General features: G+C 42.2%; 2 protein-coding genes across 16 annotated transcripts in view; one reads left to right on the top strand and one right to left on the bottom strand.

Moving 5' to 3' along the window:
• Positions 1–3,470, top strand: part of LOC116686666 (citron Rho-interacting kinase) — a 59,230-nt gene extending 55,760 nt beyond the window's left edge. For all 11 annotated transcript variants that reach the window (XM_032511696.1, XM_032511693.1, XM_032511695.1 and 8 more), the window contains one exon: positions 2,254–3,470. In XM_032511696.1, the coding sequence (XP_032367587.1) occupies positions 2,254–2,277 (24 nt within the window). In that variant the 3' untranslated portion in view covers positions 2,278–3,470. The remainder of the gene's footprint in view (positions 1–2,253) is intronic.
• A 710-nt stretch (positions 3,471–4,180) lies between these two features.
• LOC116686669 (myotubularin-related protein 3) overlaps positions 4,181–27,121 on the bottom strand; it is a 34,970-nt gene continuing 12,029 nt past the window's right edge. For 2 of the 5 annotated variants that reach the window (XM_032511702.1, XM_032511703.1), the window contains 16 exons: positions 26,082–26,164; positions 24,337–24,503; positions 24,151–24,247; positions 23,734–23,847; positions 22,811–23,001; positions 22,353–22,484; positions 21,076–21,187; positions 17,241–17,436; positions 16,784–16,969; positions 16,082–16,252; positions 15,504–15,649; positions 13,546–15,079; positions 13,308–13,418; positions 13,031–13,119; positions 11,244–11,270; positions 4,181–8,776 (listed from right to left, as the gene is read on the bottom strand). In XM_032511702.1, the coding sequence (XP_032367593.1) occupies positions 8,605–8,776; positions 11,244–11,270; positions 13,031–13,119; positions 13,308–13,418; positions 13,546–15,079; positions 15,504–15,649; positions 16,082–16,252; positions 16,784–16,969; positions 17,241–17,436; positions 21,076–21,187; positions 22,353–22,484; positions 22,811–23,001; positions 23,734–23,847; positions 24,151–24,247; positions 24,337–24,503; positions 26,082–26,164 (3,528 nt within the window). In that variant the 3' untranslated portion in view covers positions 4,181–8,604. The remainder of the gene's footprint in view (positions 8,777–11,243; positions 11,271–13,030; positions 13,120–13,307; positions 13,419–13,545; positions 15,080–15,503; positions 15,650–16,081; positions 16,253–16,783; positions 16,970–17,240; positions 17,437–21,075; positions 21,188–22,352; positions 22,485–22,810; positions 23,002–23,733; positions 23,848–24,150; positions 24,248–24,336; positions 24,504–26,081; positions 26,165–27,121) is intronic. The other 3 variants (XM_032511704.1, XM_032511706.1, XM_032511705.1) reach the window with 2 other exon arrangements.

Genomic DNA, 27,121 nt, shown 5'->3' with positions numbered 1-27,121 from the left:
GCTCAACAAAATGTTCTTGATAGTGTCAAATCCCAACAGGAGTTAACTCAGGACACTTTACAGGTAGACTAGGTCTAGACCACACTCATTTCAAAAGGCCCAACAATTTCCCACGGGCAAGCATTTGGTGCGACAGTGTTGTGAGGAGGAACTTCCTTTGCACTGGCACAAACCCTCGGACAGACCCAGGCTCTTTGTGGGCGGCCATCTGTCCCGGTTGGGACACAGAGACACTGATATACAGAAAAATGATTCAGAATAATTATAGCAGTTGGCACGATGCTCCGTGGCACTTCTAGTAACAATAAAGATAATAGAACTATGACTAGAAATAATAGTTATAGGGTCTTCTCTTGTACACACAAGGAGGTCCCATTACTTAACTTTAGTATGCACTTATATTTGTAGTTTAGACTACTGGTTCCCAACTTGTGCCCCTTAATGGCCCGGCCCATGTCTATTTGTAACCCTGGTCATATGTTGTAGGTCTGGTCTTCAAGCTCTGGGCGGTGTAGCCAAAGAGAAGTGTTCTGTTTTCACATTGTTTCATTTCAGTGGTTTAAGAATCTTAAAAAGATACATCTCCAGAATATTTATAACCTACAAAAATAGACCAAATCTTGCGCAGCAGTCATGGTATTTTTCTTCTTTCCTATCTTGTAATCAGCGTGCGAGCCCTCAGATTTGCAAGAATACAAGCAATTTAAAAAAAAAGGTGAATGAAATGAAAAATGTTTAATATTACTTATTAATGAATAATGATTGAAATATTAAGATTCAGCATAGAACAAACAAGATAACATGAGACTTTACCTGAAGTAGCAAAGCTATTCTAATATTGAATATTATGTCAGATTTGATCATAGCCCTTGGTTCACGGTGAATCGCCCGGTTATCCAAAGCAGTTTTAGTCTCTGGGCTCTTGATTTCTTCTCGCTGATCATTTCTTTGGTCCATCGTATGGTCAGATCACGATGTTACCCCCAGGGCCTGTATCCATACGCTGTATGTATCTGGACACAAGTCCCCAAAGAGAAAAAATCTTTAAAGTGTTGAGAATCCTGTCTGTGAAAGTTTCCCTGCCATATTTAAATAGTAAAATAAAATATTTTAAAGGGTAATTCTGGCAATATTTTCTATTTATTATCGTCAAAGAAATTCCATCTAAAGACCAAAACCAAGAACAGAAGTATAACCTGTGTCCTGATACAGTATATCACATTCCTCTGTAGTTTACTTTGACTCCATTGCACAAACACCGCCTTGCTGCTGTAAATACTCCCAATGTGTATTTATCTGCGCCTGAAATTAGTTCTCTTAATCAGTTAATCAATTAGTTGTCACCAGGAGCGATTCTAGGATGGGACCTTTAGGGGGGCTCGGCTCCTACAGAGAACACAAAAGTGTTAACCCTAACTAAAATTGCCACTGGTTGTCATACTATTCCTGCTTCTTAAATGTGAATATCTTCTAGTTTCTTCTCTCCTCTGGGACAGTAAACTAAATAGTTTTGAGTTGTGGACAAAAAAGACATCTGAGGACGACATGCAGGGCTTTGGGAAACACTGACATTTTTTAGACCAAACTACTAATCGATTAATCGAGATAATAATACAAAGATCAATCAAAGATTCAAAATAATCATTAGTTGCAGCCCCACAAAGATGTGAGAGTTTCAAAAACCTGTAACTAGAAAATTAACATTACAAAAATATTTAAAGGTCCCATGGGATGGAAATTTCACTTTATGAGTTTTTTTTAACATTAATATGAGTTCCCCCATAAGAGACTTCAGATACAGTATTAGGGACCACTAAGGTCTATATAAAAGAGACTTTCAGATACAGTATTGGGGACCACTAAGGTCTATATAAAAGAGACTTCAGATACAGTATTAGGGGCCACTAAGGTCTATATAAAAGAGACTTCAGATACGTATTAGGGACCACTAAGGTCTATAAAGAGACTTCAGATACAGTAAGGGGACCACTAAGGTCTAAAAAAGAACTCAGATACAGTATTAGGGGACCACAAGGTCTATATAAAAAGGAACTTGATACAGTATTAGGGGACCACTAAGGTCTATATAAAAGCATCCAAAGAGCACCATGTCATGGTACCTTTAATATGAATATGCACACTGTTCCAACTGACATTTTCAGATATTAATACGGTACAGTGATGTCATAAATTGAAGGAAAAGGTGAATTCACCAGTGAAGTAGCCCCTTTTGCCCCTGTTGTTGTCTTGCAGGTGTGGGATCAGTCATCGGTGTGAATCCAGTTCGGCTCTGCTCCTGACTGGAGGTTGAAGAGAAACTATGGGAAACCATGGATCCACTCTTGAGTGCAAGCGCACACACATGCACACAAACACATCGCTCAGGCTGCACGTCAGCCCCATCGCCTGTACATAGTGCGGCCTCAGTTCCTCGTAACAACACGTAAACCTGCACTGCGAGACGTCTCCTGCGACAATCTTCTCTTTTCTGACACGTGCTTTCTTGGGAGAAATCCGCAGTAGATTTGGAGGGAACCTACGCTGATCTACAGGTCAAGAGAATCTACTTTATGATATGTACTCAAAGTTGTAAATATATTGCTGTATGAGTTTTTATAGATAAAAGGGAATAGTCGGCTGGAAAGCCATGTCTATTTTTTTTAAAAAGACTTTCTAAAGATGTTGCAGAGAGATTGATGTCGTTGGTTACGAAATTCAAATCTCAACATTTCACTAGAATCTGAAGTTATCATGTTAGGTTTTTTTCTCTGTTCAGAGAATCAAACCAACATTTAATTGCACACATAAATCCTGATGAGGAAGAGGTCCGAGGAGGCAACACTTTGCACATGAGATTGGATTTGAACAGGAGTTAAAGCTTGTTCTTGTTACATGACCAGTCTTCTTTTTTTGGATCAAATCTATGGTCCTCTTGACTCAATAGTCTTTGAAATATATTTGCATTTGAATGCTTTATTGACAGTTGTCATCTGGCCATACTTTGTAAAAAAACAAACAAATAGTAAGCAATGTTTTGCGCCAAGTGTTCCTTGTGTTGTTTATAGCAAACCTAAGATCAAGAAGCACGCAGCTCTGCCTCTGATGCCGGACGGCGGACGCTGCCTCCGCTTGCTCTTAGCCCGCCGCTGCTGCTAGTTATGGTACAGATGTCCTGTTTCCGTGCAGTGATATGAAGTCTAGTATTCGTCAGGGGTTGTCACTTTCTAGTATTGTTTCTTTAGAGCCAAGTAAGACCACCTCCATTCGTCACATCAGTGATAGCATGACTAACTTAGAGCAGCACTTGTCGCTTTTTTCGATCTTGATTCTCTCTTGGTTGTTCTTTTCTGTCACGTATTCACTTGAATTTGCATTCAATAAGTAGACGTTGATGTTAGACAGTAACTTAAAGATTTTCTTGATTTTTAGAGATGTATACCAGTACATGCATTAAACATGATTAAAGTGTCTACTGCTTTTTTGTGTGTGTTTTCAGCTGCAGGTATTCCATCCCGTGTCAGCTTTAATCAGTGAGAGCAGCTTTAAGGTGCTGCTAGCAGACAACACAGTAGGTTTATCTAGTTTATTTTTCCTTCAATTCTACAACAATGTAATGCTCATCAAAGTAAATCCGACAAAACAAAATATTCAGACTGAACAAGGAGCACTTGTTGTTACAGGAAATTGCTATGTACAGCTACACACTCCTCTGACAGACATGAGAAGGTTCAAAGTGCTTATCAAACAGAAGGGGGGGGGGAGGGAGGAGAGGAAAATCAAACAAAAGCACGAGTGATCCCTTTGTGAGAGACCCGTAATAAAACTGCTTGGCACCAGTCGAGAGAGAGAGAGAGAGAGAGAGAGAGGCATTCACATGTACACACTCTCGTCAAGTGACTCCTGGGCCGTTGCAGTCTGACAGCACGTCAGCGTGAGTGAAGAGAAAAACATGAAAAACATATCAAAGAGAAAAAAAGAAGCACAGCAAGGGATCATACTGGCAACATGTATGTGAAGTGATGACCTGTTTACCACGTTACCCGACCCTCCCTTCCTCCCTCCCACATACAACCACCACCCACAATGCTTGGTACAATACTGAAAAGCACAGCACACTTTCCGCTTTATTTTGATGCACTCTGTGGCAGTGTCTAGTAAATGTCATGTGCAAAAAATTGCGTGTTTTGTTTCGGTTTTAAGACATTTCACATTCATGGATTGAAGAACAAGACAAGCTTTGTGCCCCACATGCCTGTGATGGTGGTGAAAATACAGAGTGAGGATTCATGCTGCCAGTGTCTGTGGGGAAAGTGAAAGCGCTTTGGCCTCAGACTGGGCTGAAAAAGGGACATTACGCACCACATTGAACCAGCATTTTCAAATGAAGTCTGTTGACAGTCTATTTAGGAGATCATGACTTATGAAGGCCAGCATTTTCTTTCAAAATGTAGGCCATAGACATACGTTTGGAAGGAGTGTGAACCCTTGGAATAAATCGTTCGTAGAATAGGAGCACTGATCTGGGATCGCCATTGTTACATCACCATTATAAATGTAAGATGTAAAAATCAATGTTGTGGTTGCAGATAGTCCAGTAGTATTCCAGTTTATCTATCTCTCTGCAGATGATGAGAAAACAGTCAGAGACTGGCCAGGGTCAAACCAAAATTTGAATTAGCGGCACCTTTAATGCAGCAGTTCCAGCTCAAATGAATCTATGTTGGAACAGTTTATGCCCCTTTTGTTGCCGTGGCATTGCTTGTCCAAGTGTTTTTGTAAATATTAATTGACAGAAATGACAGGGACTCATCTATGAGGGGCAAACTAATTCCTGTTTTTCTATTCTATTTGAAAGAGCGAAGGTCGAGCTGTTGAATGAAGCGTGTTTACCACTTCCACAGGAGGAGAGAACACTTGGTTGTTATTGTTCTGCCCACTCAATCATCTGCCACCATATTGAAACCCAACACGAGCGCACACACAAGAACAAGATCAATGACACAGTTGCAGTAGGATTAAATAACATTGCGTTGTCAATCACATAGTTGTATTTATGCATTTCCTCTGATAGTCCAAACTTGATCATCCCGTGTGGTGAACCACAGCGACATTCTAAATGAAGGGGGGGCCCTCTGCTGGATGATGAGGAAGAAGGATTCAAAGATTGGCAGTCTGAACAATAAGATCATCATTAAAATGAGCGTCTGCGATTGTGTGCTGTACCTTCAATGCTCCAGCTGATTAAAAAAATAAATTAAAAAAATAAGTCAATAATAAAGGCCATTCTCGATGATGGGAATCTGGACAGCAAGAGTCACTCAGCTACTAGCAGCTCAGTGATAATCTGTGTGTGCGTGATCAAGTGTGTGTACAAAGTAGAGGTAGTGTTTGTAGATGTGTTTTAATGGAGTAATGTTTTTGAGTGTGAGTTGGGGGGCGGGGGGGTGTTTATTTTGGATTCAGGCAGCTTTTTTGGACCACTGTTCTCTCAGTGCATAGACGTCGCATTGGCTACAGACGCACTGGGGTTTTTGTTTCCTTTTCTTCTCTTCTCTTCATTGGGACATGTGATGGTCAAAGGTCACATGATGCTAGATACTAGATGACACCTCAGACTTAACCCCCTTCTCCTCATAATCAGGAAATCGTTACATCTACAAATCCTGTGATTGGCTGAAACAAAACAGAAATGACAAGTGTGTCACCGTAGCCACAGATCTAAACCATCTCTCCTCTCAGAAACACTGATTATCCATGGCCATTGAATTGTCTGGACTTTAAACAGCAATTCAACAACAAAGCCTTAATAAATTAATCCATTTAAAAGGGAAAACCACTGCAGCATCAATACAGGACACCCTGCTTCTCAATAAAAAAAAAAAAAAACCTGTTGTCTTCAACAGGTTGCAAAATATAGTTTTTTCAGCAATCAATAACATAAGTAATCAAAGAAATTAAAAAAACAACTTTTTGGTGACTTATTAAGTGAGCCACTATTCAAGGATTCTATACATTTTTCTTAAATGCTATATAGGTATCTGAATATATTATTTCATTTATTTTACAAAAGAATATATGTGTGTGTGCGTGAATGTGTGTGTGTGTGTGTGTGTAAGGAGGTCATTGAATGGGTGTTAGGCAGAGTGGGCGTCTCAGTGAAGCTTCTCAAACGTACTTCATGTGGGAGTTACAGACTTCTGAAAACGTCATGAGCCCTTTCTGCTGCCGCGGCTCTCCTCCATGTTTCAGCCAATCAAAGTGGAGATCACAAGTGAGGTCGTGGTCGACTGCCGCCTCAAAAAAAAAAAAAAAGTAATAACATAAAATGAAATTTAGATATGTTGCCTTTAGAATTTCAACGTGAAAGTTCAACATGCCAAATTCACAACTTCGCTTGAGATTTCCACCAAACTGAGCAGACTGAAAAACGAGTGAGACGTCCAGCTCCCAGTGCCTGCTGGGTAAAAATATATATAATTTTTTTTAAATGGGTCTGCTGTGAGTGAATGGCATGAAGGTATGGCTAACAGGAGAGATTACACAGTCAGTCCGTGTCAGGCACAAACAACCTGCAGCTCGCCTGCCGTCTGACACAAACTGACAACGCCACATCACATCAGCAGACGCTGACTAACAGTCATTCAGCAAAGAGGTTATAATAATTAGAACCGCTTTGCTATCAGCGTGGAAAAGCTGAGCGGCCATCAGCTGTTAAAGGGTCGGATGTTCTAAAGCCTTTTCTATAGATCACTAACTAGTCCTGTTTAAGACTCACGTGTGATTCTGTAACAAAAACAAATATTTACTCTCCTCACTGTGGACAAGGTAAGTATTCAAAAGTATAGAAAAATCTTCATCCTCTGCCTGCCCGGTGGGCTGTATCTCAACACGTTAAAAACAGAACTGAGTTAGCGAGATAGTGTTTGTTTTTTCTTCTATTTCGTATATGTCAATTAGCTGTATATACTGTGTACACACACATTTGTGACAAAAGCGGGGGGCGGGGAAAACTCACTGAAAAAAAGCAAGCAAATATACCGAGTTGAGATTTGGCCCAGAGCGTGTTAAAGAGTCAGTTCACCCAAACTAGAAAACTGTGACTCATTCAGGTTAGCAGGGACAAGGTGTCTGGAAAGAGCTGCACTCCACCGATTTTACACAAAGATCACGAGATAAACACCAGTTCATTTATCACGAGGGGTACTACTCAGCCTATAAAAGCAGTTGACTAGTATTCTTTTTTAAGCTTGATTAAGTCTTAAAAAAATAACCCTGATGATGTCATAGTGATGTCATTCAGGCAATGAGAAGATCTTATTTAGAGACACTATTAAGTTGCATTATGGGAATTTTAAAAAGTCAGGACATATCGGTCTCTGCTGCATCCATTTTTACAAATCTTGTTTTAAATCGGTCTCTTGTAAATCAGCCAACTATGTGGAAGTGCGACACCAAATCAGTGGGGTACCACTTCACGTGTCGTTTTTCAGTGCTGTAAGCCACAAACAATTAATCATTTTATAATCAAATGGTCAAATTACAGAAAACACTCTCTGGTTCCAATTTTTCATATGTAAAAAATAATAATAATAATAATGAAGCAGCTTATCTTTGTCATATGTGTTATTGAACTGAATCTCTTTTTTTTGTTTTGGACTGTAAGTCGGACAAAACAAGCAATATGAATATGTGGCCTTGTGCTCTAAGACAATATAATGGCCACATTTCTCTATCTTCTGACATTTTACAGCAAAAAACAAATTGATTAAATGATAAAAGTTTTTACTGATTTATTGATAAGGAAAATAATAGTTGCAGCCCTTTTTCAATTTACTGTATTGCACTGTATCGGGGTGAGAGCAGAAATCTCAGAAATGAGATCTCAAAACCCGGGAAAATGAAATGAATTGAGACGCATGGTTAGATACCACTAGAGGTAAGTGAGGAGGTATGGTATGGTAATTTGGGTGAACTGATCCTTTAAGCTTTCCCTAAACAACATTCGTGAGCATCAACTATCCAGACACTTCTAAAAGCTGAGGGACTGTCTCGACTGTCTGTTTCCTGGAGATGTGTCACGTTGCTCCTACACCCACCAGAGAGAAGAAGCAGGCCACGTTGTAGATGATAGTACGTGGAAGTCTGCTGAGAAGCGGGGATGAGCGGGGAATTGATTCGATGGACCAAAGCCCTCCAAGAGACTTCAGCAACACAGTGAGACAACCTTCAATGCCTGCCTGGACCAAAGCACCAGGAGGTCCATTCTCACTCCTCTGGCCTCAGAGGGCAGTCCCGTCACTGCCACAAACCACCTGTGTGGCAAATGTGTGATTTCCTCTCTCTCTCTCACACTCGCACACACACACACACACACACGCACTTCATAGCACTTCGCAACACGTCATTCAGCACCTCTGCCACGTCATTTCCTGTATATACATATTAAATTCCATATCTGCAACACACACACATACACACACACACACACGCACACGCACATACACACAAAGTACATGGGACATTCTGTGTAGCTCCTGTGCTCTTCTCCAGCAGTGCGCCCATGTCTGCGGGCTGGCGGCTCATCCTCCCTCGTTCCTCTGAAACTTAGTTGGAGCTGGCTGCGATGGGTTTCTCCAGCTCCAGGTCCAGGGGAGCCGGGCTGAGCTTGAGGCTGCCGTAGCAGGTCTTACAGACGCGGCTGGGCTCAAACAGCTGCTGGCTTGGCACTGGGATCTTCTGGTCGCAACAGCTGGCACAGAACACGTTACCGCAGTTCCTGCAGGGAGACACAGACAGGTCACCCCTGGACTCTCAGGCGGAGCCACTTCACACCTACAGTCATCATGCATCTCCTTTGCATGCAATTCTACTCCTTTACATTTGTTACATTTGCACCAGGCCCTGTTCTTCATACATGCAAAACTGAGTTAGCGTCATTTTAAATATATTCAAAGCTGGTTTATCTAGAGCTGAACCTGCAAAAGTGCAGGCTCATTAATCGTTATCGGGATGATTTTTCTACCCCTTTAAAAGTTTAACACATCAACTTATTTTCCCATACAAATGACTCCTTTATGAAACCAGAAAACGTGGTGGTTATTTACAACATTTTGATAGAGATCTGCCATTAAAACACACAATTGGAAGAAATGTATCAGAAGTACAAATTTTAGAGTACAGTTGGATTGAAATAATCTATCATTAGTTGTTATTGCAGGTAGATTATAAATAGAAATATATTTTAAAGTTTAGTCTGCATGACAGATATTGGACGAGGTTTATTGCACACTTAAAATGTGTTTTTAGTTGCTCGGCTTTAGGAAAAAAGATGAGGCGAGCAATAATCTCGTCAACCTGTCCAAGTCCATTTGTTCCTACTGAAGATGTAAAGCTTAAAAAGATTGTTTTAAAAGGATCAACAAATATACCTTTTTTTTGGATGAACTATTTAGTTTAACAACAGGGCACAGTAGGTTTAAGCAAATGTACAGGAGTAAAAATGGAATTTGTTGAAGAATATTTTCAGCTGTGGATTTATACATATTTGGAGCACAAGTTACATCAGCAGGATGGTGTGAGATGAACTGAAATGAACTACAGTTGACAAAATGTCACCCAGTGCAACATCTCACTGATGTGTTTTCAACAGTAGAGCTTTCTAAAAATGCAGAATATCACCAGACTTAGCACATTTTTTACTGCAGCTGCTCAGTAGGTTAACAATTCATAAAAACAATCACATGATCTACATTGATAATGTTGCCGTTATTTCAAAATAAGAGCGCACTATTCAAAATGACTCCATCAAAGATTACAAACTTCTGATAGTGTTCGACGGACCATGTTGATGAGAACTAACTGGATCATTTTAGCTGGCTAACATCCTGTTAGCCTGATTCAGTTAAACCACATTTAAAGAACAGGATGCTGATGTGAAAATGTATCTCCTGTAGACTAGCTGATTTGCAGATAATTATTTTGTTGTTGTTGTTGCTCTACCTGATTACAATCCGATCACCTTGGACCAGGGGTTGATGCATAGACAGTTAAAGTGAAGCCAAAACATCTCAAATGGACGTCAAATACATTTTTAATTGTATCCGAACTTTTGACTGGTACTGTATTCGGGTGAAACAGTCATGATTGACAGCTGTGATTGACTAGTGATTGGTCAAGCGGGTGTGGGGGCGGAACTTTCATACTGCAACTCCCCCGCCCGATTGCTACTAAGCAGCCTCTGGCTCCATAGTTACAAGATGGAAGCGCCTGAATGCGGGATATTTTGGCTTCACTTTTGTACAGTGGGAAGAAGTGAAGACGGGTAGTCCATCTTTATAAACATTCTATGCCTTGGACGCATGATAAAACAGGTGGAAAGAAGGTATGAGAATTCTGAGCAAACCCCATTCATCCTGTTTTCAGGTCAGCCCTGCTGTGATGTTGCACTACATACTGGGTTAGCAAAGGTGCTCTAACACTCAGCGGTGCTAACTTCATTATTCAGCCCATTAGAAAACACGTTACCATCACTAAACAGAAGGCAGGTCACACTGAAGGTTTCAGATACCCATGCTCAGATTTAGATGTAAGGCCATGCTCACACACTAACACATACAGCGGCCTCTACTACTACCTGTACTCACCCTGAGCAGAAATTAAAAAATACTAATTCACTTCGAGTCTCCAGCCTTTTTTACACCACCAGGTGGACTGAGAGGTCTCCAGTACCATGCTGTGCTGCTGGGAGGTGAGATGCAGACGGCTGTTTGGGGCAGCATGCTGCTGCGTCGTGTGTTGAGGGTGGTGGGATGGTAGGGTGCTGATGTGACACTAAGGCAAGAGGAGTTTTGAGGTTGAGGAAGTCCACAGGTGTTTTTTAATTTTTTTTTTGGGGGGGGGATTAGAATTTTTTAGGTGAAATCTGATTTAAACAATCAGCCCTCAACCAATCACAGCCCTCTCACTGACAGCACCATGCTTAAGCACAGCCAATTAAAACCGCTGAATGGCAACACGTTGGCGCAGCAGGACGCACACTCAAGTCAATACATCTCAGAAATGACGAGAGATTTCCCTGAGAATTTGCTGACAACTACAACAGAATGAAGGCAATACCCGATGCAACAGGTGAGGAGGGGAAGGAGCAGGGAGGGGAAGGGGGGTTGAGGATTAGGAGGAGGGAGTTGCAGTGATGCCAGGTTAAAAAGGGTGGAAAGTGAAGGGACAGGGGAGCCGGATCTCACCAGACCTCCTGGACAGGCTCCCTGCCACTGTAGAGGAGAGGGGCAAACAATGGATAAGAACTGCCTGAGCAGTGGAGAACACGTAACACACTAAAACACACTGCTTAAGATGCGTGTTACAACGTTATCTTTTCTAAAAGCTAGAAAATTGAAGGTAGCTACAATTGTGAAATGGCTGCATTGCTACACCGTTAATTCTAGCCTTTTGTGTTTTGAATCCATGGCTGAAAAGTGAATATAAACAGAGTATTTTATGCAATTTTGTCTGCAGTCCAGACCACACTGGATGAGCAACTAGACAAATTAAATGCCTGTGTGGTTGACTTGCTGCAATCCATCACAAAGAAAAGGAAGTAATGAGAACACATTACATATATTTAGAAATGAATACACCAGTGGAAACACCACCAGCTGATAGAATGAGGCAGAATATAGAAACATGAGTCTTGTTCTGTGCACTTCAATTAACCAAAGGATATCCTGATAATTCCAAGTAGACTGTCTTTGAATGGTCACAGTTATGCAATCTGGCACTTTAATCTAATCAGTTATGTCTGAGCATGACAGCGGCTCTTTATCCAACAAAATCAATTAATTCTATCTACATCAACACCATCATGATCATCAGGTTATCTTTGCTATCTGAGACCATTTATAACAAAAAGCCTTAATAACATACTGCAGGTGTGGAGTTTGAAAGCCATTGGTGTTTACCAGGCATGAAGAGTGTCCTGAGGAGAATCAAGGAATGTAGGAATTATCGTTTTTGGACCAATAGTAAGGTGTAAAAGTCAGTCATATTTGACCATTTTTTAAAAGTCTGTCTCTTACATGTCCCACAACTTTATGGAAATGTCATACTAAATCATTAGAGTGCCCCTTTAACAAGAGGACTCTTACTCTCACTCTTAGCAATAAAATGTGTCTTGCGTGACCTGAATCATAGTGGACATTCAGAACATACTGAGGATGCGCTGAGATCAGGGTGTCTTAACCATATTTGCTGGTCGTCAGAAATGCATCTGTTCTAATATGTAGTACAGAGCAGGGTAGACAATAAACTGAAATCTTTTATACCAGCACATGCATATTAATAAGACTGAGCCACTCCCTGGTGAAAAACAAAATTATTCTGATATTGAGCCCTGGTCTGCAGAAACACACTGACATATATGGAGATTAGAGCTGCACAATTTGAAGATTTTTACAATTCACAATACTTCAAGTCAACTTGCTTGATTATCAAGACAAATGCACAAAATACAAAAAATTAGAAATGTGTATTACTCAACTTAAAACACTTAAAGCTAAAGTGCGTAGTTTCTGTCTTCCCCATGAGGAATTCTAAATGACAACAAAACTGCCAGCGCATCCACATGAAACAAGCCTTCCGTGACCGTTATGGTATGACGTGAAGACTGCAGTGCACAAAGAGTGTCACACACAACTTTTTCGTTTACTGAAATCGCACAATTTTTCACAGTAATGTTATTGCGATTGTGATCAGATTAATCGTGCAGCCCTAGTGGAGACAAAATAAAAATCCCATCAGAAAAGGGTCACCTAAGATGGATATGAATCATTAAGATGCCAGGTGTGAACTGAAAGCTGCCTCAGCCTAATCTAGACACGCCTGGTTGTATCTGGATACAAGAAACAGAAGAATAGCGAGCTTAAACAGATGGAAAGACCTCTCTAAGTCTCAACAGGACAGAGAGGAGTGGTTGATGACAGGAATAGTGTCTGGAGGTTTGAGCTTCTGCAGCTTGAGAACCCTCAGTGCTTACCTGCAGTGATGCCTCCTGGTGGCGAGCCAGAACCTGCTCTCACAGCCATAACACTGGGCTGCCAAATGGTCTGGGTACCAGCGAGTCACCTGTAATGTACAGACTAATCTCAGTTCACAGCTCTGATCCACAGAGCAGCTCACCTACCATCAACCACCATCAACTGCCATTTCTGAAGAGATCTGGGGTCCATATATGTAAGCTACAAACAAATACAGCCATTGCTTTGAGAGTTTGGTTCCTTCCCTCCCTTAATTATCTTGGCCTGGTTGCTCACCTCAGTGTCCTGCTTGTCCACCTGCTCCCAGCTGGCCTCAGAGAAAAGCTCTGTGCTGCAGCGCGACAAACAGTTTGGGTCCAGGTTGTACTCAGAGTCTGTCATTGATGTCTGCATGGAGGGAGATACACACAATCAGAAGGAGCGTGAAAGGAGCTCATTGGGCTGAAGTTAAACGTAACATCCAGGAGGTAAACAGATCAGCTGGTCAGTCATGGCCAACCTGTCAGCATCTTACCACTTCGTCTCCCATGTCTCCGTTGATCCTGTGGGAGCCGACGTGCTGCTGATTCTCCAGGCGGCTCCACAGCTCCTGCACCTGCTTCTTCAGAGTCTCCACCTCCATCTGGTGTCCCGCCTCGATCTGCCTTAGCCTCTGCTGGATGGCATCCGTGTGCAGCGTCAGCCCGTCGTCGTCCAGATGGCTGCGGGACGGCTGCTCTGGGCTAATGGCAGCACGGCCCAGCAGGGTGTGGCACCAGCGGTGCTGGGAGCAGCTGCCCCGTGGATGCAGGATCAGGGAGTTGCAGCTTGCTAGGGACACCTGTCGACTCAGAGGAACCCTCTCCCCGTTCCCTTTGACCCAGTGATGTCCTCCGCAAGGCTCCCCGTCGGAGCTGTCGCCATTACAAAGCCCTTCCCTGTTGAGGTCAGCACTCACAGACTGAAAGGCACTGACAGAGGGCCGCTTGCTGCCCCCATTTAAAGTTCTGATAAAGCCTTGTTCGCCTGTCTCCAGTCCTTTCTCCTTCCTGGAGCTGGGCAGTTGGTTCCTGCCATCACTGCAAGGCTGATGACTGGGACAAACTGATGGCTGTGCTGGTAGCTCCAACCTGCTACAGGCTTCTTCAGTTAAAGTCTCTGTGGAGCTTTCCATCAGAGAGGCCCTCTTATCCCCATGCTCTACTGGCTCTGAGACAGCGTTGTCAGATTCAGAATCAGGGCAGGTCTCCTCATCCACTCCTGGCTCTTCAGGTGACCTGTCCACAAAGCTGTTTGTTATAGTTCTATGGGCTGCAGGCTGCTCAGGGTCACATGAGCCAGACTCACTCTGTCCATGTACAAGCTCTTCTAGTACAGAACAGTTCTCTTTGTCCTGCTTCACCAGGTTCTCTTGTGACTGAGTCAATTCTGCTGCCTGTTGATCCAGCTCCTCTGCCTTCTGTGTGGGCAGAGGGGGAGACTCATCAACCTCGGCCTCCATTATGCCATTTTCTAGATGACCATTAGTAAATGCTTCTCTCTGCATCTTAGTCCCATTAACCTTAGCACACTCCTCATCCTCTTCAACTTTTGCTTCCTTCTTGACTTCTGTGTCAACAGTGTTGATGAAATGTGTGACAGCAGCACTTCCCTCTCTTTTAACATCTGTTCCCGCCTCCTCCTTAGTGGCTTCCTTAAGAATGTTCTCCATCTGGCCTTCAGCCACGCCCACCGCCACAGAGAGCTCCGCCTTCTCAGCTTCCGCCACTGTTTCTGCTGTGCTCACAGAGGCTTCCTGTCCAAGCTCAGCATGTGAGCCTTGGGGCTGTGGGCTGTCTTCCAGCTCAGAGTCCACTCCGTCTGGGTAAGGCCCCACTCCGTTAGGCCGCACCTCCTGATCCTGGTTTCCCCCTCCCTCAGGCCCCACTGCCATGTTGAGCTCCAGAGAACGCCGATGGTCCTGCCACTTCTCATTGAGGCTTGGGTCACTGGAGCGGCGGTTAGGAGCCAGCGAGCTTCCCAGCTCACATGCACTGGGCAAGTTGTCGAAGGAGCGAGTCTTCGTACGTCTAAAGAGCAAACAAGAGAAGAATTATTATGCTCGGAAAACAACATTATCATTACATAACAATGACTCACACAGCTGCACATATAATCATTACAAACCGTTTGGTTAACAAATCAATCACATGTCAGCCTCATCAAAACAAGAAAGATGCAGCACAAACATAATGAAGGAGAAGCATTCAGAATGGCCATAAAATATGGGTCATAAATTATGAAACAACTTCCTGTAGCTCTTCCTGGTCATGAGACACAAGATAAGCAAAACATAAAAACGTATCTCTAACTGTGAAGGCCAGAGCAAAGCAAAGTATTTAAGCAGTCGAGATGAATAGTTGGGCCCGTCTGGCAGTGGGAGTCCTCGACCTGTGTTTATCTTACATGAGGAAGGAAGAGAGGGGGGATCGGGTGCCCGTGCGCCAGGCTCACCTGCCCAAGGGCGCGTCCTCAGTGTTGCAACCCGGCACAGGGTAGGGGGCGCAGGAGTCATCGGAGGGGGTGGTGGGGGAGGAGCTGGGTAGGTAGACAGCCGTCCACAGCATCAGGTTGCGTACATGACACACTGGGTGAAGAACCTGAAACAACAGGTGCAAACTTAACTTAGTGTAATAAGAAGAAAGATTGGGAATGGTAATTAGTAGTAGCAAAAAAATCTTAAATAATCGAAAACACCTTAAATAGAAATTAACACTTAGTTGTATGAACATTTGACAAGCTCTGAATGCAAAGGACTTCTAAGAATAAGTGGTGGTGGCACACACGCGCACGCACGCAGACACACAATAACAATAATAACATGCAATTCTTAAAGGTTTGAGATCAAAACAGTTAACACGAAGCATAAAGAGACATTAATGCAAAGCTCTTTCCCATAATGCATTTGAAGACTTTTTCCTAACAGCTTTTACTTATTTTATCCTTTGTCTTTATGGGTTTCAATCAGCTTTAAACCAGAACTGGCAGTACTCTGATTTCTAAAAAATTGAAGACTTAACACTTGGACGTACTATCTCGGAGTGTGTGGAGTACAGCATGTTCCTCAAAGTGCGGTTGGCCGGTCTCAGCAGTGACCAGACTGAGCAGGTTCTCTCCTGAACGTGACGGTCCTCCCTCTCCTTGCCGCTGTTACACAGGAAGGTGCCAAACAGACAGGAGTAGGTGTGCTGCACCAGTTTCACCTGCGCACGCACACAAGAACACACAGGTAAAGGCTTGTGCACACACACACACACACACACACACACACACACACACACACACACACACACACACACACACACACACAACACACACACACCACACCACACACACACACACACCACACACACACACACACACACCACACACACACACACACACACACACACACACACACACACACAACACACACACACACACACACACACACACACACACACACACACACACACACACAACACACACACACACACACACACACACACACACACACACACACAACCACACACACAACACACACACACCACAAACAACCCACACACACACACACACACACACACACACACACACACACACACACACACAGCAAAACTAAATAAATACACCTCAGAGGCATGCCATTTCCACCACTGCACATGACAACATTCTGAAGCTTCTAATCTCAGGAACATCTCTAGGAATCAGAATTTGCAATAGTTGCGCTTGACATCAATCACCCAACCCGTACGCACCAGGAAGGCCTCGTTAAACTCAAAGGAGCATGGGAACTGCCTCTGGAGCTGGTGAACACAGTCTAGCCACTGCAGGAAGACGGGGCAGCGCTCGTTCAGATCCTCAGAATTTTCTCCATGGCCGCAGCGGTCTGCAAACTTATGGCCGAAGTCTAGCCAATCGGTCTCCACCAAAACCTGGAAGCCCTGCAGAAAGACGTCAAAAGAGCTTAGATTAAATTAAATTTAGCTTTTCTTTTATATCAATCACACAGTTTAAAAAAAAACATAAAAAAAACAAATATTAAATTAAAGTAAAAATAGTTTTTCTGCTATCAAATTTGATCCTAGCTACATTGGAAATATTGCAATTATTACATGATGTCAATGATATAAGAGTTTTCATGGGAATAAAAATAAATAAAAAATGCTAACAAAGGATCATTGATGGAAATAAAAGAGGAGTCTTCATCTGTACCTCAACAGTGCGGTAGTAAGGGTCCAGCAAAAGCTTGGACAAAGCAACGATCTGAGGTGTGCGGTCCCAGCCATCAGAGCAGTGCACCAGAACGGGTCTGTGGTCTCGGTCCACAGCGTTGACAACCAGCAGCGCCGCCTTCAGCAGCAGGGACAGGTGCTGCAGCCACTTGGTGCTCTCCAGTGCAGAAAGCCAGCTGCAGGCACACAGACAGTAACAGAGCAAAATCATCAGAGGACCTCAAGTGCCTCAGACACTAAGTGATGGCACAAATGTTTCATAAGGTCAAGTACATACAGTGGTGTGAAAAAGTGTTTGCCCCCTTCCTCATTTCCTGTTCCTTTGCATGTTTGTCACACTTAAGTGTTTCGGAACATCAAACCAATTTAAACAATAGTCAAGGACAACACAAGTAAACACAAAATGCAATTTGTAAATGAAGGTGTTTGTTATTAAAGGTGAAAAAAATTCCAAACCATCATGGCCCTGTGTGAAAAAGTGATTGCCCCCTAAACCTAATAACTGGATGGGCCACCCTTAGCAGCAACAACTGCAACCAAGCGTTTGCAATGAGGCTTTTACAGCGTCCTGGAGGAATTTTGGCCTACTCATCTTTGGCAGAATTGTCCTAATTCAGTTACATTAGAGGGTTTTCGAGCATGAACGGCCTTTTTAAGGTCATACCACAACATCTCAATAGGATTCAGGTCAGGACTTTGGCTAGGCCACTCCAAAGTCTTCATTTTGTTTTTCTTCACCATTCGGTGGTGGACTGCTGGTGTGTTTAGGATCATTGTCCTGCTGCAGAACCCAAGCTCGTTTCAGCTTGAGTACACGAACAGATGGTCAGACATCTCCTTCAGGATCTCTTGGTAACAGCAGAATTCATAGTTCCTTTTACACGGCAAGTCTTCCAGGTCCTAGTAGCAAACAGCCCCAGACCATCACACTACCACCACCATATTTTACTGTTGGTATAATGTTCTTTTTATGAAATGCAGTGTTCCTCTACGCCAGATATACTTGGACACACACCTTCCAAAGAGTTCCACTTTTGTCTCATCGTCCACAGAATGTTGTCCCAAAGTCTTGGATCATCAGATGTGTGTGGAGAAATTGAACGAGCTTTGATGTTCTTTTGCTCAGCATGGTTTTCTCCTTGGAACTCTGCCATCAGGCCATTTTTGCCCAGTCTTTTCCTGATGGTGGAGCATGAACGCTGACCTTAACTGAGGCAAGTGAGGCCTGCAGTTCTTTGGACGTTGTTGTGGGTCTTTGTGACCTCTTGGATGAGTTGTCGCTGCGCTCTTGGGGTAATTTTGGGCGGCCGGCCCTCGGGAAGGTTCACCACTGTTCCATGTCTTCCATTTGTGGATAATGCTCTCACTGTGGTTCGCTGGATTCCCAAAGCTTGGGAATGGCTTATAACCCTTCCAGACGATAGATCTCAATTACTTTCTTCCTCAATGTCCTGAATTTCTTTTGTGTCCGGCATGATGTGTAGCTTTTAAGGACTTCTGGTGGACCTTACTGTGTCAAGCAGCTCCTATTTAGTGATGCCTTGTTGTGAACAGGTGTGGCAATAATCAGGCCTGGTGTGGCTAGAGAAATTGAACTCAGGTGTGGACAACCACAGTTAAGTATGTTTTAACAAGGGGGCAATCACTTTTTCACACAGGGCCATGATGGTTTGGATTTTTTTTCACCTTAATAATAAACACCTTCATTTACAAATTGCATTTTGTGTTTACTGTGTTGTCCTTGACTGTTGTTTAAATTGGTTTGATGTTCCGAAACACTAAAGTGTGACAACATGCAAAGGAACAGGAAATGAGGAAGGGGGCAAACACTTTTTCACACCACTGTAGAATGGACCATGCCACATAGCACAGCACTTATAGATTCATCTAGTTGGCAACGTCACCGGTCAACAACATCTCTTTGTATAAGTAAGTGCACAACCATGATGTGAATGAGTGGTCTTTCTACTTTGTTAATATTTTTCAGCTCAGAAAAAAAAGGGTTGACGAATTAATTGAAAAGTAACTGACTTAAACTCAATAACATAAAGCATATCCAAGCATTAACTGATATTTTTGGCCCTTTGGGGGCAGCGGAAACAAGTTGTGTACAAACACATGACCTCCATTTGAGTTGATATGACAAACTTGCTAGCAAATATCTGCTAACAATTACACATGCAGCAATTTCGGAGCACCATTAGTATTCATTTGGAGGTTTTACTGGCAACCTGGTGAATTTAAGTTCAATAGTCAGTTTTTAGCTCTGTTTTTGGTCTTCACCAACTCCTGAGCAATATACCGTATCTGACTCTTTAACTGCTAAGTGCTCAACTATGTTCACCAGTTAGCTGCTAACATTGTCTGTCCGTTGTTTGGTGCGTAGCGGGTAGTGATTATCAGTGTTGGGCAAGTTACTTCCAAAATGTAATACATATAGATTATACAATTACAATATAGATTACTAGTTACTGTCATTTGAGAGTAATTAGTTATATTACAATATTACTGTCTGAATAGTAATGCTTTACACCAGGGGTCTTCAACAGGGGGTCCGCGACCCCTAGGGGGTCCGCGGAGGTACTGCATGGGGGTCGTGAAAGTTTTGGTTGATTAGACTTTTTTTTATATTCCCCCCCCCCCCTGCAATTTTTTCCACTAATTGAAATGTCTTTAAATACACATTAACATGAATTCAACACACTGTAGTAAACAGATAAATGGAGGCAGAAGATGTCTTTCAGTCATCAACGCACACATGGCACTATAGGACCAGTTTGATATAACACAATTTTATACAATATATATAATTAGGGGGTCCCCGCTCCATCTCGCCATCAGTTTGGGGGTCCTTAGCCTGGAAAACGTTGAAGACCCCTGCTTCACACTACTAGTACGTTACTTTCACCAAATAACCGCGGAAGTAGGACATGGCAGGTAGCTTGTGAATTTTACAACCGGATCAACAGTCTCATCCCTATCCAATTTAATAAATCATAATTTATTTATTCATAATATTTTGTATTATTAATCTGAATCTGCAAAGTGTAAAACGTACAATAGGCCTACTTGAAAAAGTAGCCTTTAAAGTAGAAGAAATTAAATTATTAGAATCCAGATGTTTGGTCAATTTTAGAAACTGAAGTGGAAAGTAATACATTTACTTACATTACTGTACTGAGTAGTTTTGTTGTGTATTTTGTATTTTTCAAGTAGTTTTTAAAATTGGTAATTTGAAATGTACTTGATTACATTTTTGAAGTATGGCATTTTGCTACATTACAAATCCCATCAGTTACTGAATATTTTTTTTTTTTTTTTAAACTTTGAATAAACTACAAATTACTTTTACTTGAGTATTTTTTCAGATAGGTATTTTCACTTGTAATTTTACTTGTAGTAATATTTCATAAAAAGTATTGGTAATTTTACTTGAGTCCAATATTTTAGTACTTTTTCCACCTCTGATAATGGCTCTGTAATATTTCAAAACATGTTTTGGAGTCTGATTTTGTCTTCTGAGTTGATCGTCTAACCACTTTCAACAACGTTCTCTTAAGCTAAAGTGATTCAATTACATATCATTGTAGCATTGAGTCTGGGAGTCTAGATGGAACGAGATCCTTCACTTGGGGGTTGGGCTTTCTAAATCAGGCACAGATGTATGGCCAAGACCACAACACTGCTTTGATTACTAGTAACCTACAGTTACTGCAACGCTTGACAGCTTTGACTTAAATAGTTTTTAGCCTGCAGAGCTTTAGAGTTACGGCCAGGGGAAATTGGAGGCACTGCTGGAGGCATAAAAAACCTACTTGGCTGGATCAGGCATCTGAGTGCAGAGGAAACGCAGAGACTGGAAACTCTTGCGGATGGAGTGGATGTTGGCCATGCCCATAAACACCACCTCACAGTTGGGATAGTACTCTGGAACAGAAGGAAAACAATGGTAAAAAGAAAGAAGAGAAAAGTAAAACTGGTGGTGGTTTGAAAGTCTGAGTAAAGTAAAATCAATGATTTCTTTCTAAACACATTATACATGTTAGAAATAAAAAGGTGAAAAGAATGTAAACTGTGTAGTACTGAATTGTGGAGAGTGAGCAGCGCAAGTTTGCTACATTCCACAACTATCTTAGCTCTATTAATCTAACATGAATAAACAACTCTTAAATGCCACAATCAGGATGTGTGCTGTCCTATTATAGAGCGTGTGTGACTGTAAGACTGGGTAGGCTGCTAATGAGTGTCTGTTGCCGCAGAGCGGCACTCGTTCTCTGGCTTGGAAGGTGTGTGCTGTGCTACCATGTGTGTGCTACTTTATCAGTACGTGTGCTAGCGAACTAACACAGCTGCAACGAGGTTCTGTCGATGACAATGGACACGCCCCCAGTGTTTCAGAGCAGAGAATACGGCTTATTTATTTTACAATTTTGATACCTAGTTTTTATATACTTGTTGTTTTTTCAGGGATAGACTGATTATCGACCATGGCTGATTATTGGGCCGTTTTTTGGCAGTTTGCCAATTATCTGTATCGGCATTTTATTTGCCTGATAACATATGAAGTTAATGAATTAAAAAGTGTGCTACTGTGGCCCTGCTACAGCTCAGTGTCTGTCCCTCTGCTTCGGTTTCACTTACAACTGAATCTGACTTAATGTCCCGCCCACGACACTATCTGACTGTCACTAGATATTATGTTAAAAGTTCCCAATTTATTACATAATTGCTTAAAGTATTTAAACAATGCTTTGTGTTGGATTTTGTGACGTTCCCAAATCTGGATTAATTTGGATTTTCACTGTAAATGCATAACGGTTCCACATATCTGTCATTATTTTTATTACTACAACTACTAATAATAGGCATCGGCCTTGAAAAAACTTCAATGGTCGATGCCAATTTTTTTTTAGTCATTCAGATGTAGCTGTGTGTGATCCATTAGACTCAGAACACAACAATTATTGCTTTACCAGGACTTTAATTTAACCATACAGAGCAATCACATTTGCCGTTATCTGAGCTCCTGAATCCACAGCACACATTAACCTAATTGTGCTTTGTAACCAGGGACTGAGCTGAGAAAACCTACCTGGGCATTCACAGCCTCCCCCCTTGGCCCTGTTAGCTACAGCAGCAGCGTAGGACCTGGCATCCAGAATCAGTAATTTGTGGGGCTGGGTAGCCAACGTCTCCACCTCTGAGCTGTTGGTCATGGAGGATTCTGATACAGACACAAAACACAGAAAAATAATCTCAGTACAATTCCGGTTGTAGGAAAGTAGGCTAGGGGTATGGTTGAGTTCTTTAATCAAAAAGTCCAAATAAACCATTAAAACGCACATACATATAATACAGGCACATCCATCAGAATTATTTTGACATAAGAAGATACTGTGATCGTGTGTTTGTGTAAGCCTGCTAGTTTAGTCAAGACCTAACAGGTCGGATTGCACAACAGTTTGGTCTGTGTGTGGTGGTAGGTGTGTCGTCAGTGTTTGTGTACAGTATGTAAGCAAGTGAGATGGTGGTGATGGTATGAGTTCTTACCAAAGTCAGTATCCGGCAGGTCAGTGCCGTTGGTGTAGCTGCCGTTGGAAAGGTGTTTGCGGGAGCTGCTGTCCACGGCGCAGGCCTTGGCGATGGACTGGACCAGGTGCTCATCATCTGCGTTCCTCCAGCCCCACCAGCTGACCTCTGGCTGGCCACAGCGGGCAATTACAGCTCCCGTGGTCTGATGCCTAGGTGTATGTGTGCCAAAACACAACAACATAGTTAGTTTGCTGTCTTAGGAGAACGCTATGGCTGTTTGAGATCTAATCTTTTTTATAGGAAGAAAATACTATTTGCGGTCACACTATGAACAATACAGTAATACAGAGATGTACGTTACTTCCTTGATAAGAGACAACATTTGCTATCTGTTCATTATCCATTTCTCTTGCTGAACAGCATTATTTGACTTGACCGTAACGTTCAGGGCCTCTCCTTATTTGACTTTTTTTTGATGGTTTAGACATCTTACAGCCACCAGAGCAAAATTTTGTCATATTTATTTTAGGTGCTGTGACACACAAAGCAGGCATGCAAAGTTTCCATTTCTGGTTGGACTAGTTTTCCAAAAACAAAAGATCAAAGGCTCTCAAGCACTGTATGTTAAAGACAACAACCACGATTGACTAAAGCCAGGACACAGATTATGTCATTGGTTAAGTCCGCGGTCTTGGCCGTTTTGACAAACTTTGAATAAAGCCAAATGGAGAGATGGCGCCTGGAGGAAATTAGCTGCATGCTGTGCTTTTCCAGGCCAAAGTAAAAAGTGTCCACATTGGCATTGATATAGAGCCATAAAATATATTATCTGGGGATGGTTTAATTCCTTTCACAAGCAAAAAAAGGCCAATCATCATAAGAAAGCTTTTCATTGCTGTGTGGCGGGTAAACAAGCTTAACCGTGAAACGAACACACCGACCTATAAACCACAGCAGGAAACCTCTTCCAGGAGCGGAAGGCTGCCACATTTTCCAGCTCTTTGTCAGTGATCCAGGCTGGCACCAGGAGCTGCTGGGGATAGCTGGGGCACAGCCTGGTGGAGCAGAGGGACAGGGAGAGCAATGCTTTAACAAGTAGAAAGAGAGAGCACCAAAAGACTGTGATGGCTCAACAATAGTCTCTGTCTACAGACACCTAATCCTGGGCTTGGCTCTTATCAGCCCAGGGCGCAGCACCAGTTGAGTACAATAACACAACCACCCACTGTCTAACACACAAACGCGCACACACACACTGACTTGTTCTGTACGCCAATGAAAGCAAAGGCCGGATCTATCTTCTAGCTGAGAGTGAAATCACCAAAGCAGCAGGTAACCTGAATGATAGCTGCGTTTACCTGAACTTGCTGTTGATGTCCGATATCCTCCAGGCGTTTTGAGTGTCAAAGCACATCCTCTCCACCTCATTCTTGAACCAGGAGGTCACATGTTCGCCTACAGAGAGCAGAGATGTCCGATAAGCCCAGCGGGGAGCAGAGGGTCTGGTGGGGTTACGTGCAGACATGCAAGAGACAGAAAGGTACCTGGTCTGCATAGCTCGCCGTGCTGCTCCTTCTCGCCAGCATATACCTCCATGCACCAGGCATGGAAGGCAAAGGAGAAGAGGTCCTCCAGGCGGGAGGGAGGGCGCACTACCGCATTCAGGCGTTTTAGCCATTCCTGACACTGCTCAAAGCTGGAGAACTGACACCTGTGGATGAAACAGACGCCGACATTACAAGTCGATCATGCTACAAAATGTTATCAAGGGGCAAGGCTGATACTAAAAAAAAAACAATAAATAAAAAAAAAAAAAACATTCAATACTAGTAATATTTTAATACTAAAAATCATGAATGTGGTCTTGCGGTAAGCTCTTAAAATGTTATGGACCACTGTTAACTGCTCCTGTGTGGTTTTTTACTTATATTTTACTGTCTTTATTTCTTGGCTCAGGCGCTGGGTTTCTACAGTCTGGCAGTGTTTGTCTCACAGAAGAAGCAGGTCCACATTGAAACACTGCTCTCCCCGAGCGTGATAGTACTTTGTTGACTGTAATTAGTTAACAGAAAGTGACTTCCTAACTTCTGTGAAGTGTGGAAAAATGAAGCACTACTACATCACATTTAAGGGGATACTTTCCCATTAATCTTCCACCAAGATTATTCCAAGTGACAGACAAAAGGGATATTTATGTGCAGCGCATGTAAAACAGTTTAGTGGCAGTGCAGCAACTCTGTTCAAACTCTGTGATGCTGAGCAACAGGTGGCTTTTTGTCCACAATTTAACTGTGAAACCTACATATTCTGGTAACACTTTACTTGAAAGTATGTACATAAGAGTGACATGACCCTGTCATGAACACCCTAACACTAACCATAATCATAACTTGACATGACAAAACTGAATGACACTTACTAAAATAAGCGTTATGTCATGAACGTTTATGACTTGTTTATAATGTTTATGACTGTTTATTTACTGTTACAGCTGTTGGATGGAAAACGCTTTTAACAGCTTGTATGCATTGTTAACTTGTTCCTTGTAACGCTCTGCTGCAGAGACAGTATGAAGTAGAGTCCAACTAATATATTGGCCGATATTAGGCATTTTCCAAACTATTGTTATCGGCATTTATAATTGCTGATAAATGAAAATTTAAAAAAAAGGAATAAAAACTGACGGAACATCCTTCAACCATGTTATGAGTGTAGGCGTTCCATAGTTTGGCAACAATCTTTGATTTTTATTTGTTGTTGTTGTGTTTTTGCTCAAAAGACTTCCAGTTTCATATGTTAAGTTTGTAATTTTATATATATATATATATATTTGTATAAAAATACAAATTTGTGTATTACATTACAATACATTAGATGCGTGTTGGGAAAAGCTCAAGTCTTTTCCTCAGGTGTATTGATACTCATTCTGGCCTCATCTCGGTCAAGCATACAGTTTATGGCTGTAGGATTTTTCTGTTACCTTTATAGTGTGTGCCATGTGTTGCCATAGCAACCTAAGCCACAGGGCTGTGTCCTTTCAGTTAACTGTAACGCCTATACCATCCTGCGTCTGGACTTCTGTGAGAAAAGTCTGAAACAACTCTGAACATTTTTAGATATATTTGTTGTTTCCTGTAACTACAAAGGCTTTTCACAGAACACCACACATACAGTATGTCCCACATATATATATGAAACATGATTTTAAATCAAGTTTCCTATACCTTTAACAAAGAGGAGGTAACATTTGGAATGACTTTAGGTTGCAGGAGTGTATCACTGGTCATACCTGACAACTTTACAGTCCTTACAGGTGACATGAAGCTGGAACATATCCCGACACTCCGAGTTCTCTATGAGCTGAAGAGGAACCTGTGTTGAGAAAGAAAGGGAACATCAACACTTCACTCAGCCAAACTTTGACAGACGCGTTAAACAGCATATTAAGTGTATCGAAAAATATACCAACCAAACACATGCAGTCAGTAAAGGCAGTGTGGTAGATGGACAATCCATTTATTTAGCAAATTAGTGGTGGTCAACAAAGTAAAATGCCCTCATGCCAAGAATCAGCCACGTGCTGCAACATCATGTGTAATTGAAATGTTTAGTTGTGTAAACCACACCACCATCCATCCACAAGGTGCTAAAAATATACAAGTCACACAGATTACTTGTCCAGGTGCATTTTCATTAATTCTTTACATCACGTCACATCTCCCTGAGCTCACTCAATATATATAATCTTCTTAACTGAGTGTGGGAGCACAAAAATACTCAATACTAGCTCCAGAAGAGATCTGCATTTCCCTTTCGGCCCAGAGCTACGGTCTTAACTTTCGTAGGCAAATACCATCCAAAGTGCAGAACTGCCGTGTGGTTAAGACTTAAGAGCATACTTTGAATACTGTAGGGAAATACCTATGCTGCTTTTGACTAAGCTCTGTTAATTAGCTAAGAGCACCGTTCAGCAATGCTGTGGGCTTTCAGAGAAAAGGGTGTGGCTCAAGCTGCTGCTGCTGCACACAAAGGCCCTCATTTATCAACCTAACATACCTAACAAACCAGCGCAGTTATGAGCGCAGAAATCCTCTTATGACAGGATTCACGTGGGATTTATGAAACATTTGTATCACACCAATCAGAGCGTAAGAATGGTCGTACATCGATAAATGCAGTGTCTGGAAACGATCGTAATTTAAATATCACGCCCCAATATATTCTCAGTTTTGAGGCCTCACCCCTACTATTTACAACATGGCCAGACGTATTCCGGCTAAGAGGTGGAAATTGAAACCCTGACATCTCAGTTTAATTTGCAGTAACGTG

The sequence above is a fragment of the Etheostoma spectabile genome, unplaced genomic scaffold (assembly GCF_008692095.1).
Source record: "Etheostoma spectabile isolate EspeVRDwgs_2016 unplaced genomic scaffold, UIUC_Espe_1.0 scaffold433, whole genome shotgun sequence".
NCBI classification, from domain to species: Eukaryota; Metazoa; Chordata; class Actinopteri; order Perciformes; family Percidae; genus Etheostoma; species Etheostoma spectabile.
Note: the sequence above shows the minus strand (reverse complement) of the source record. Positions and strands in the feature narration are given on the sequence as shown.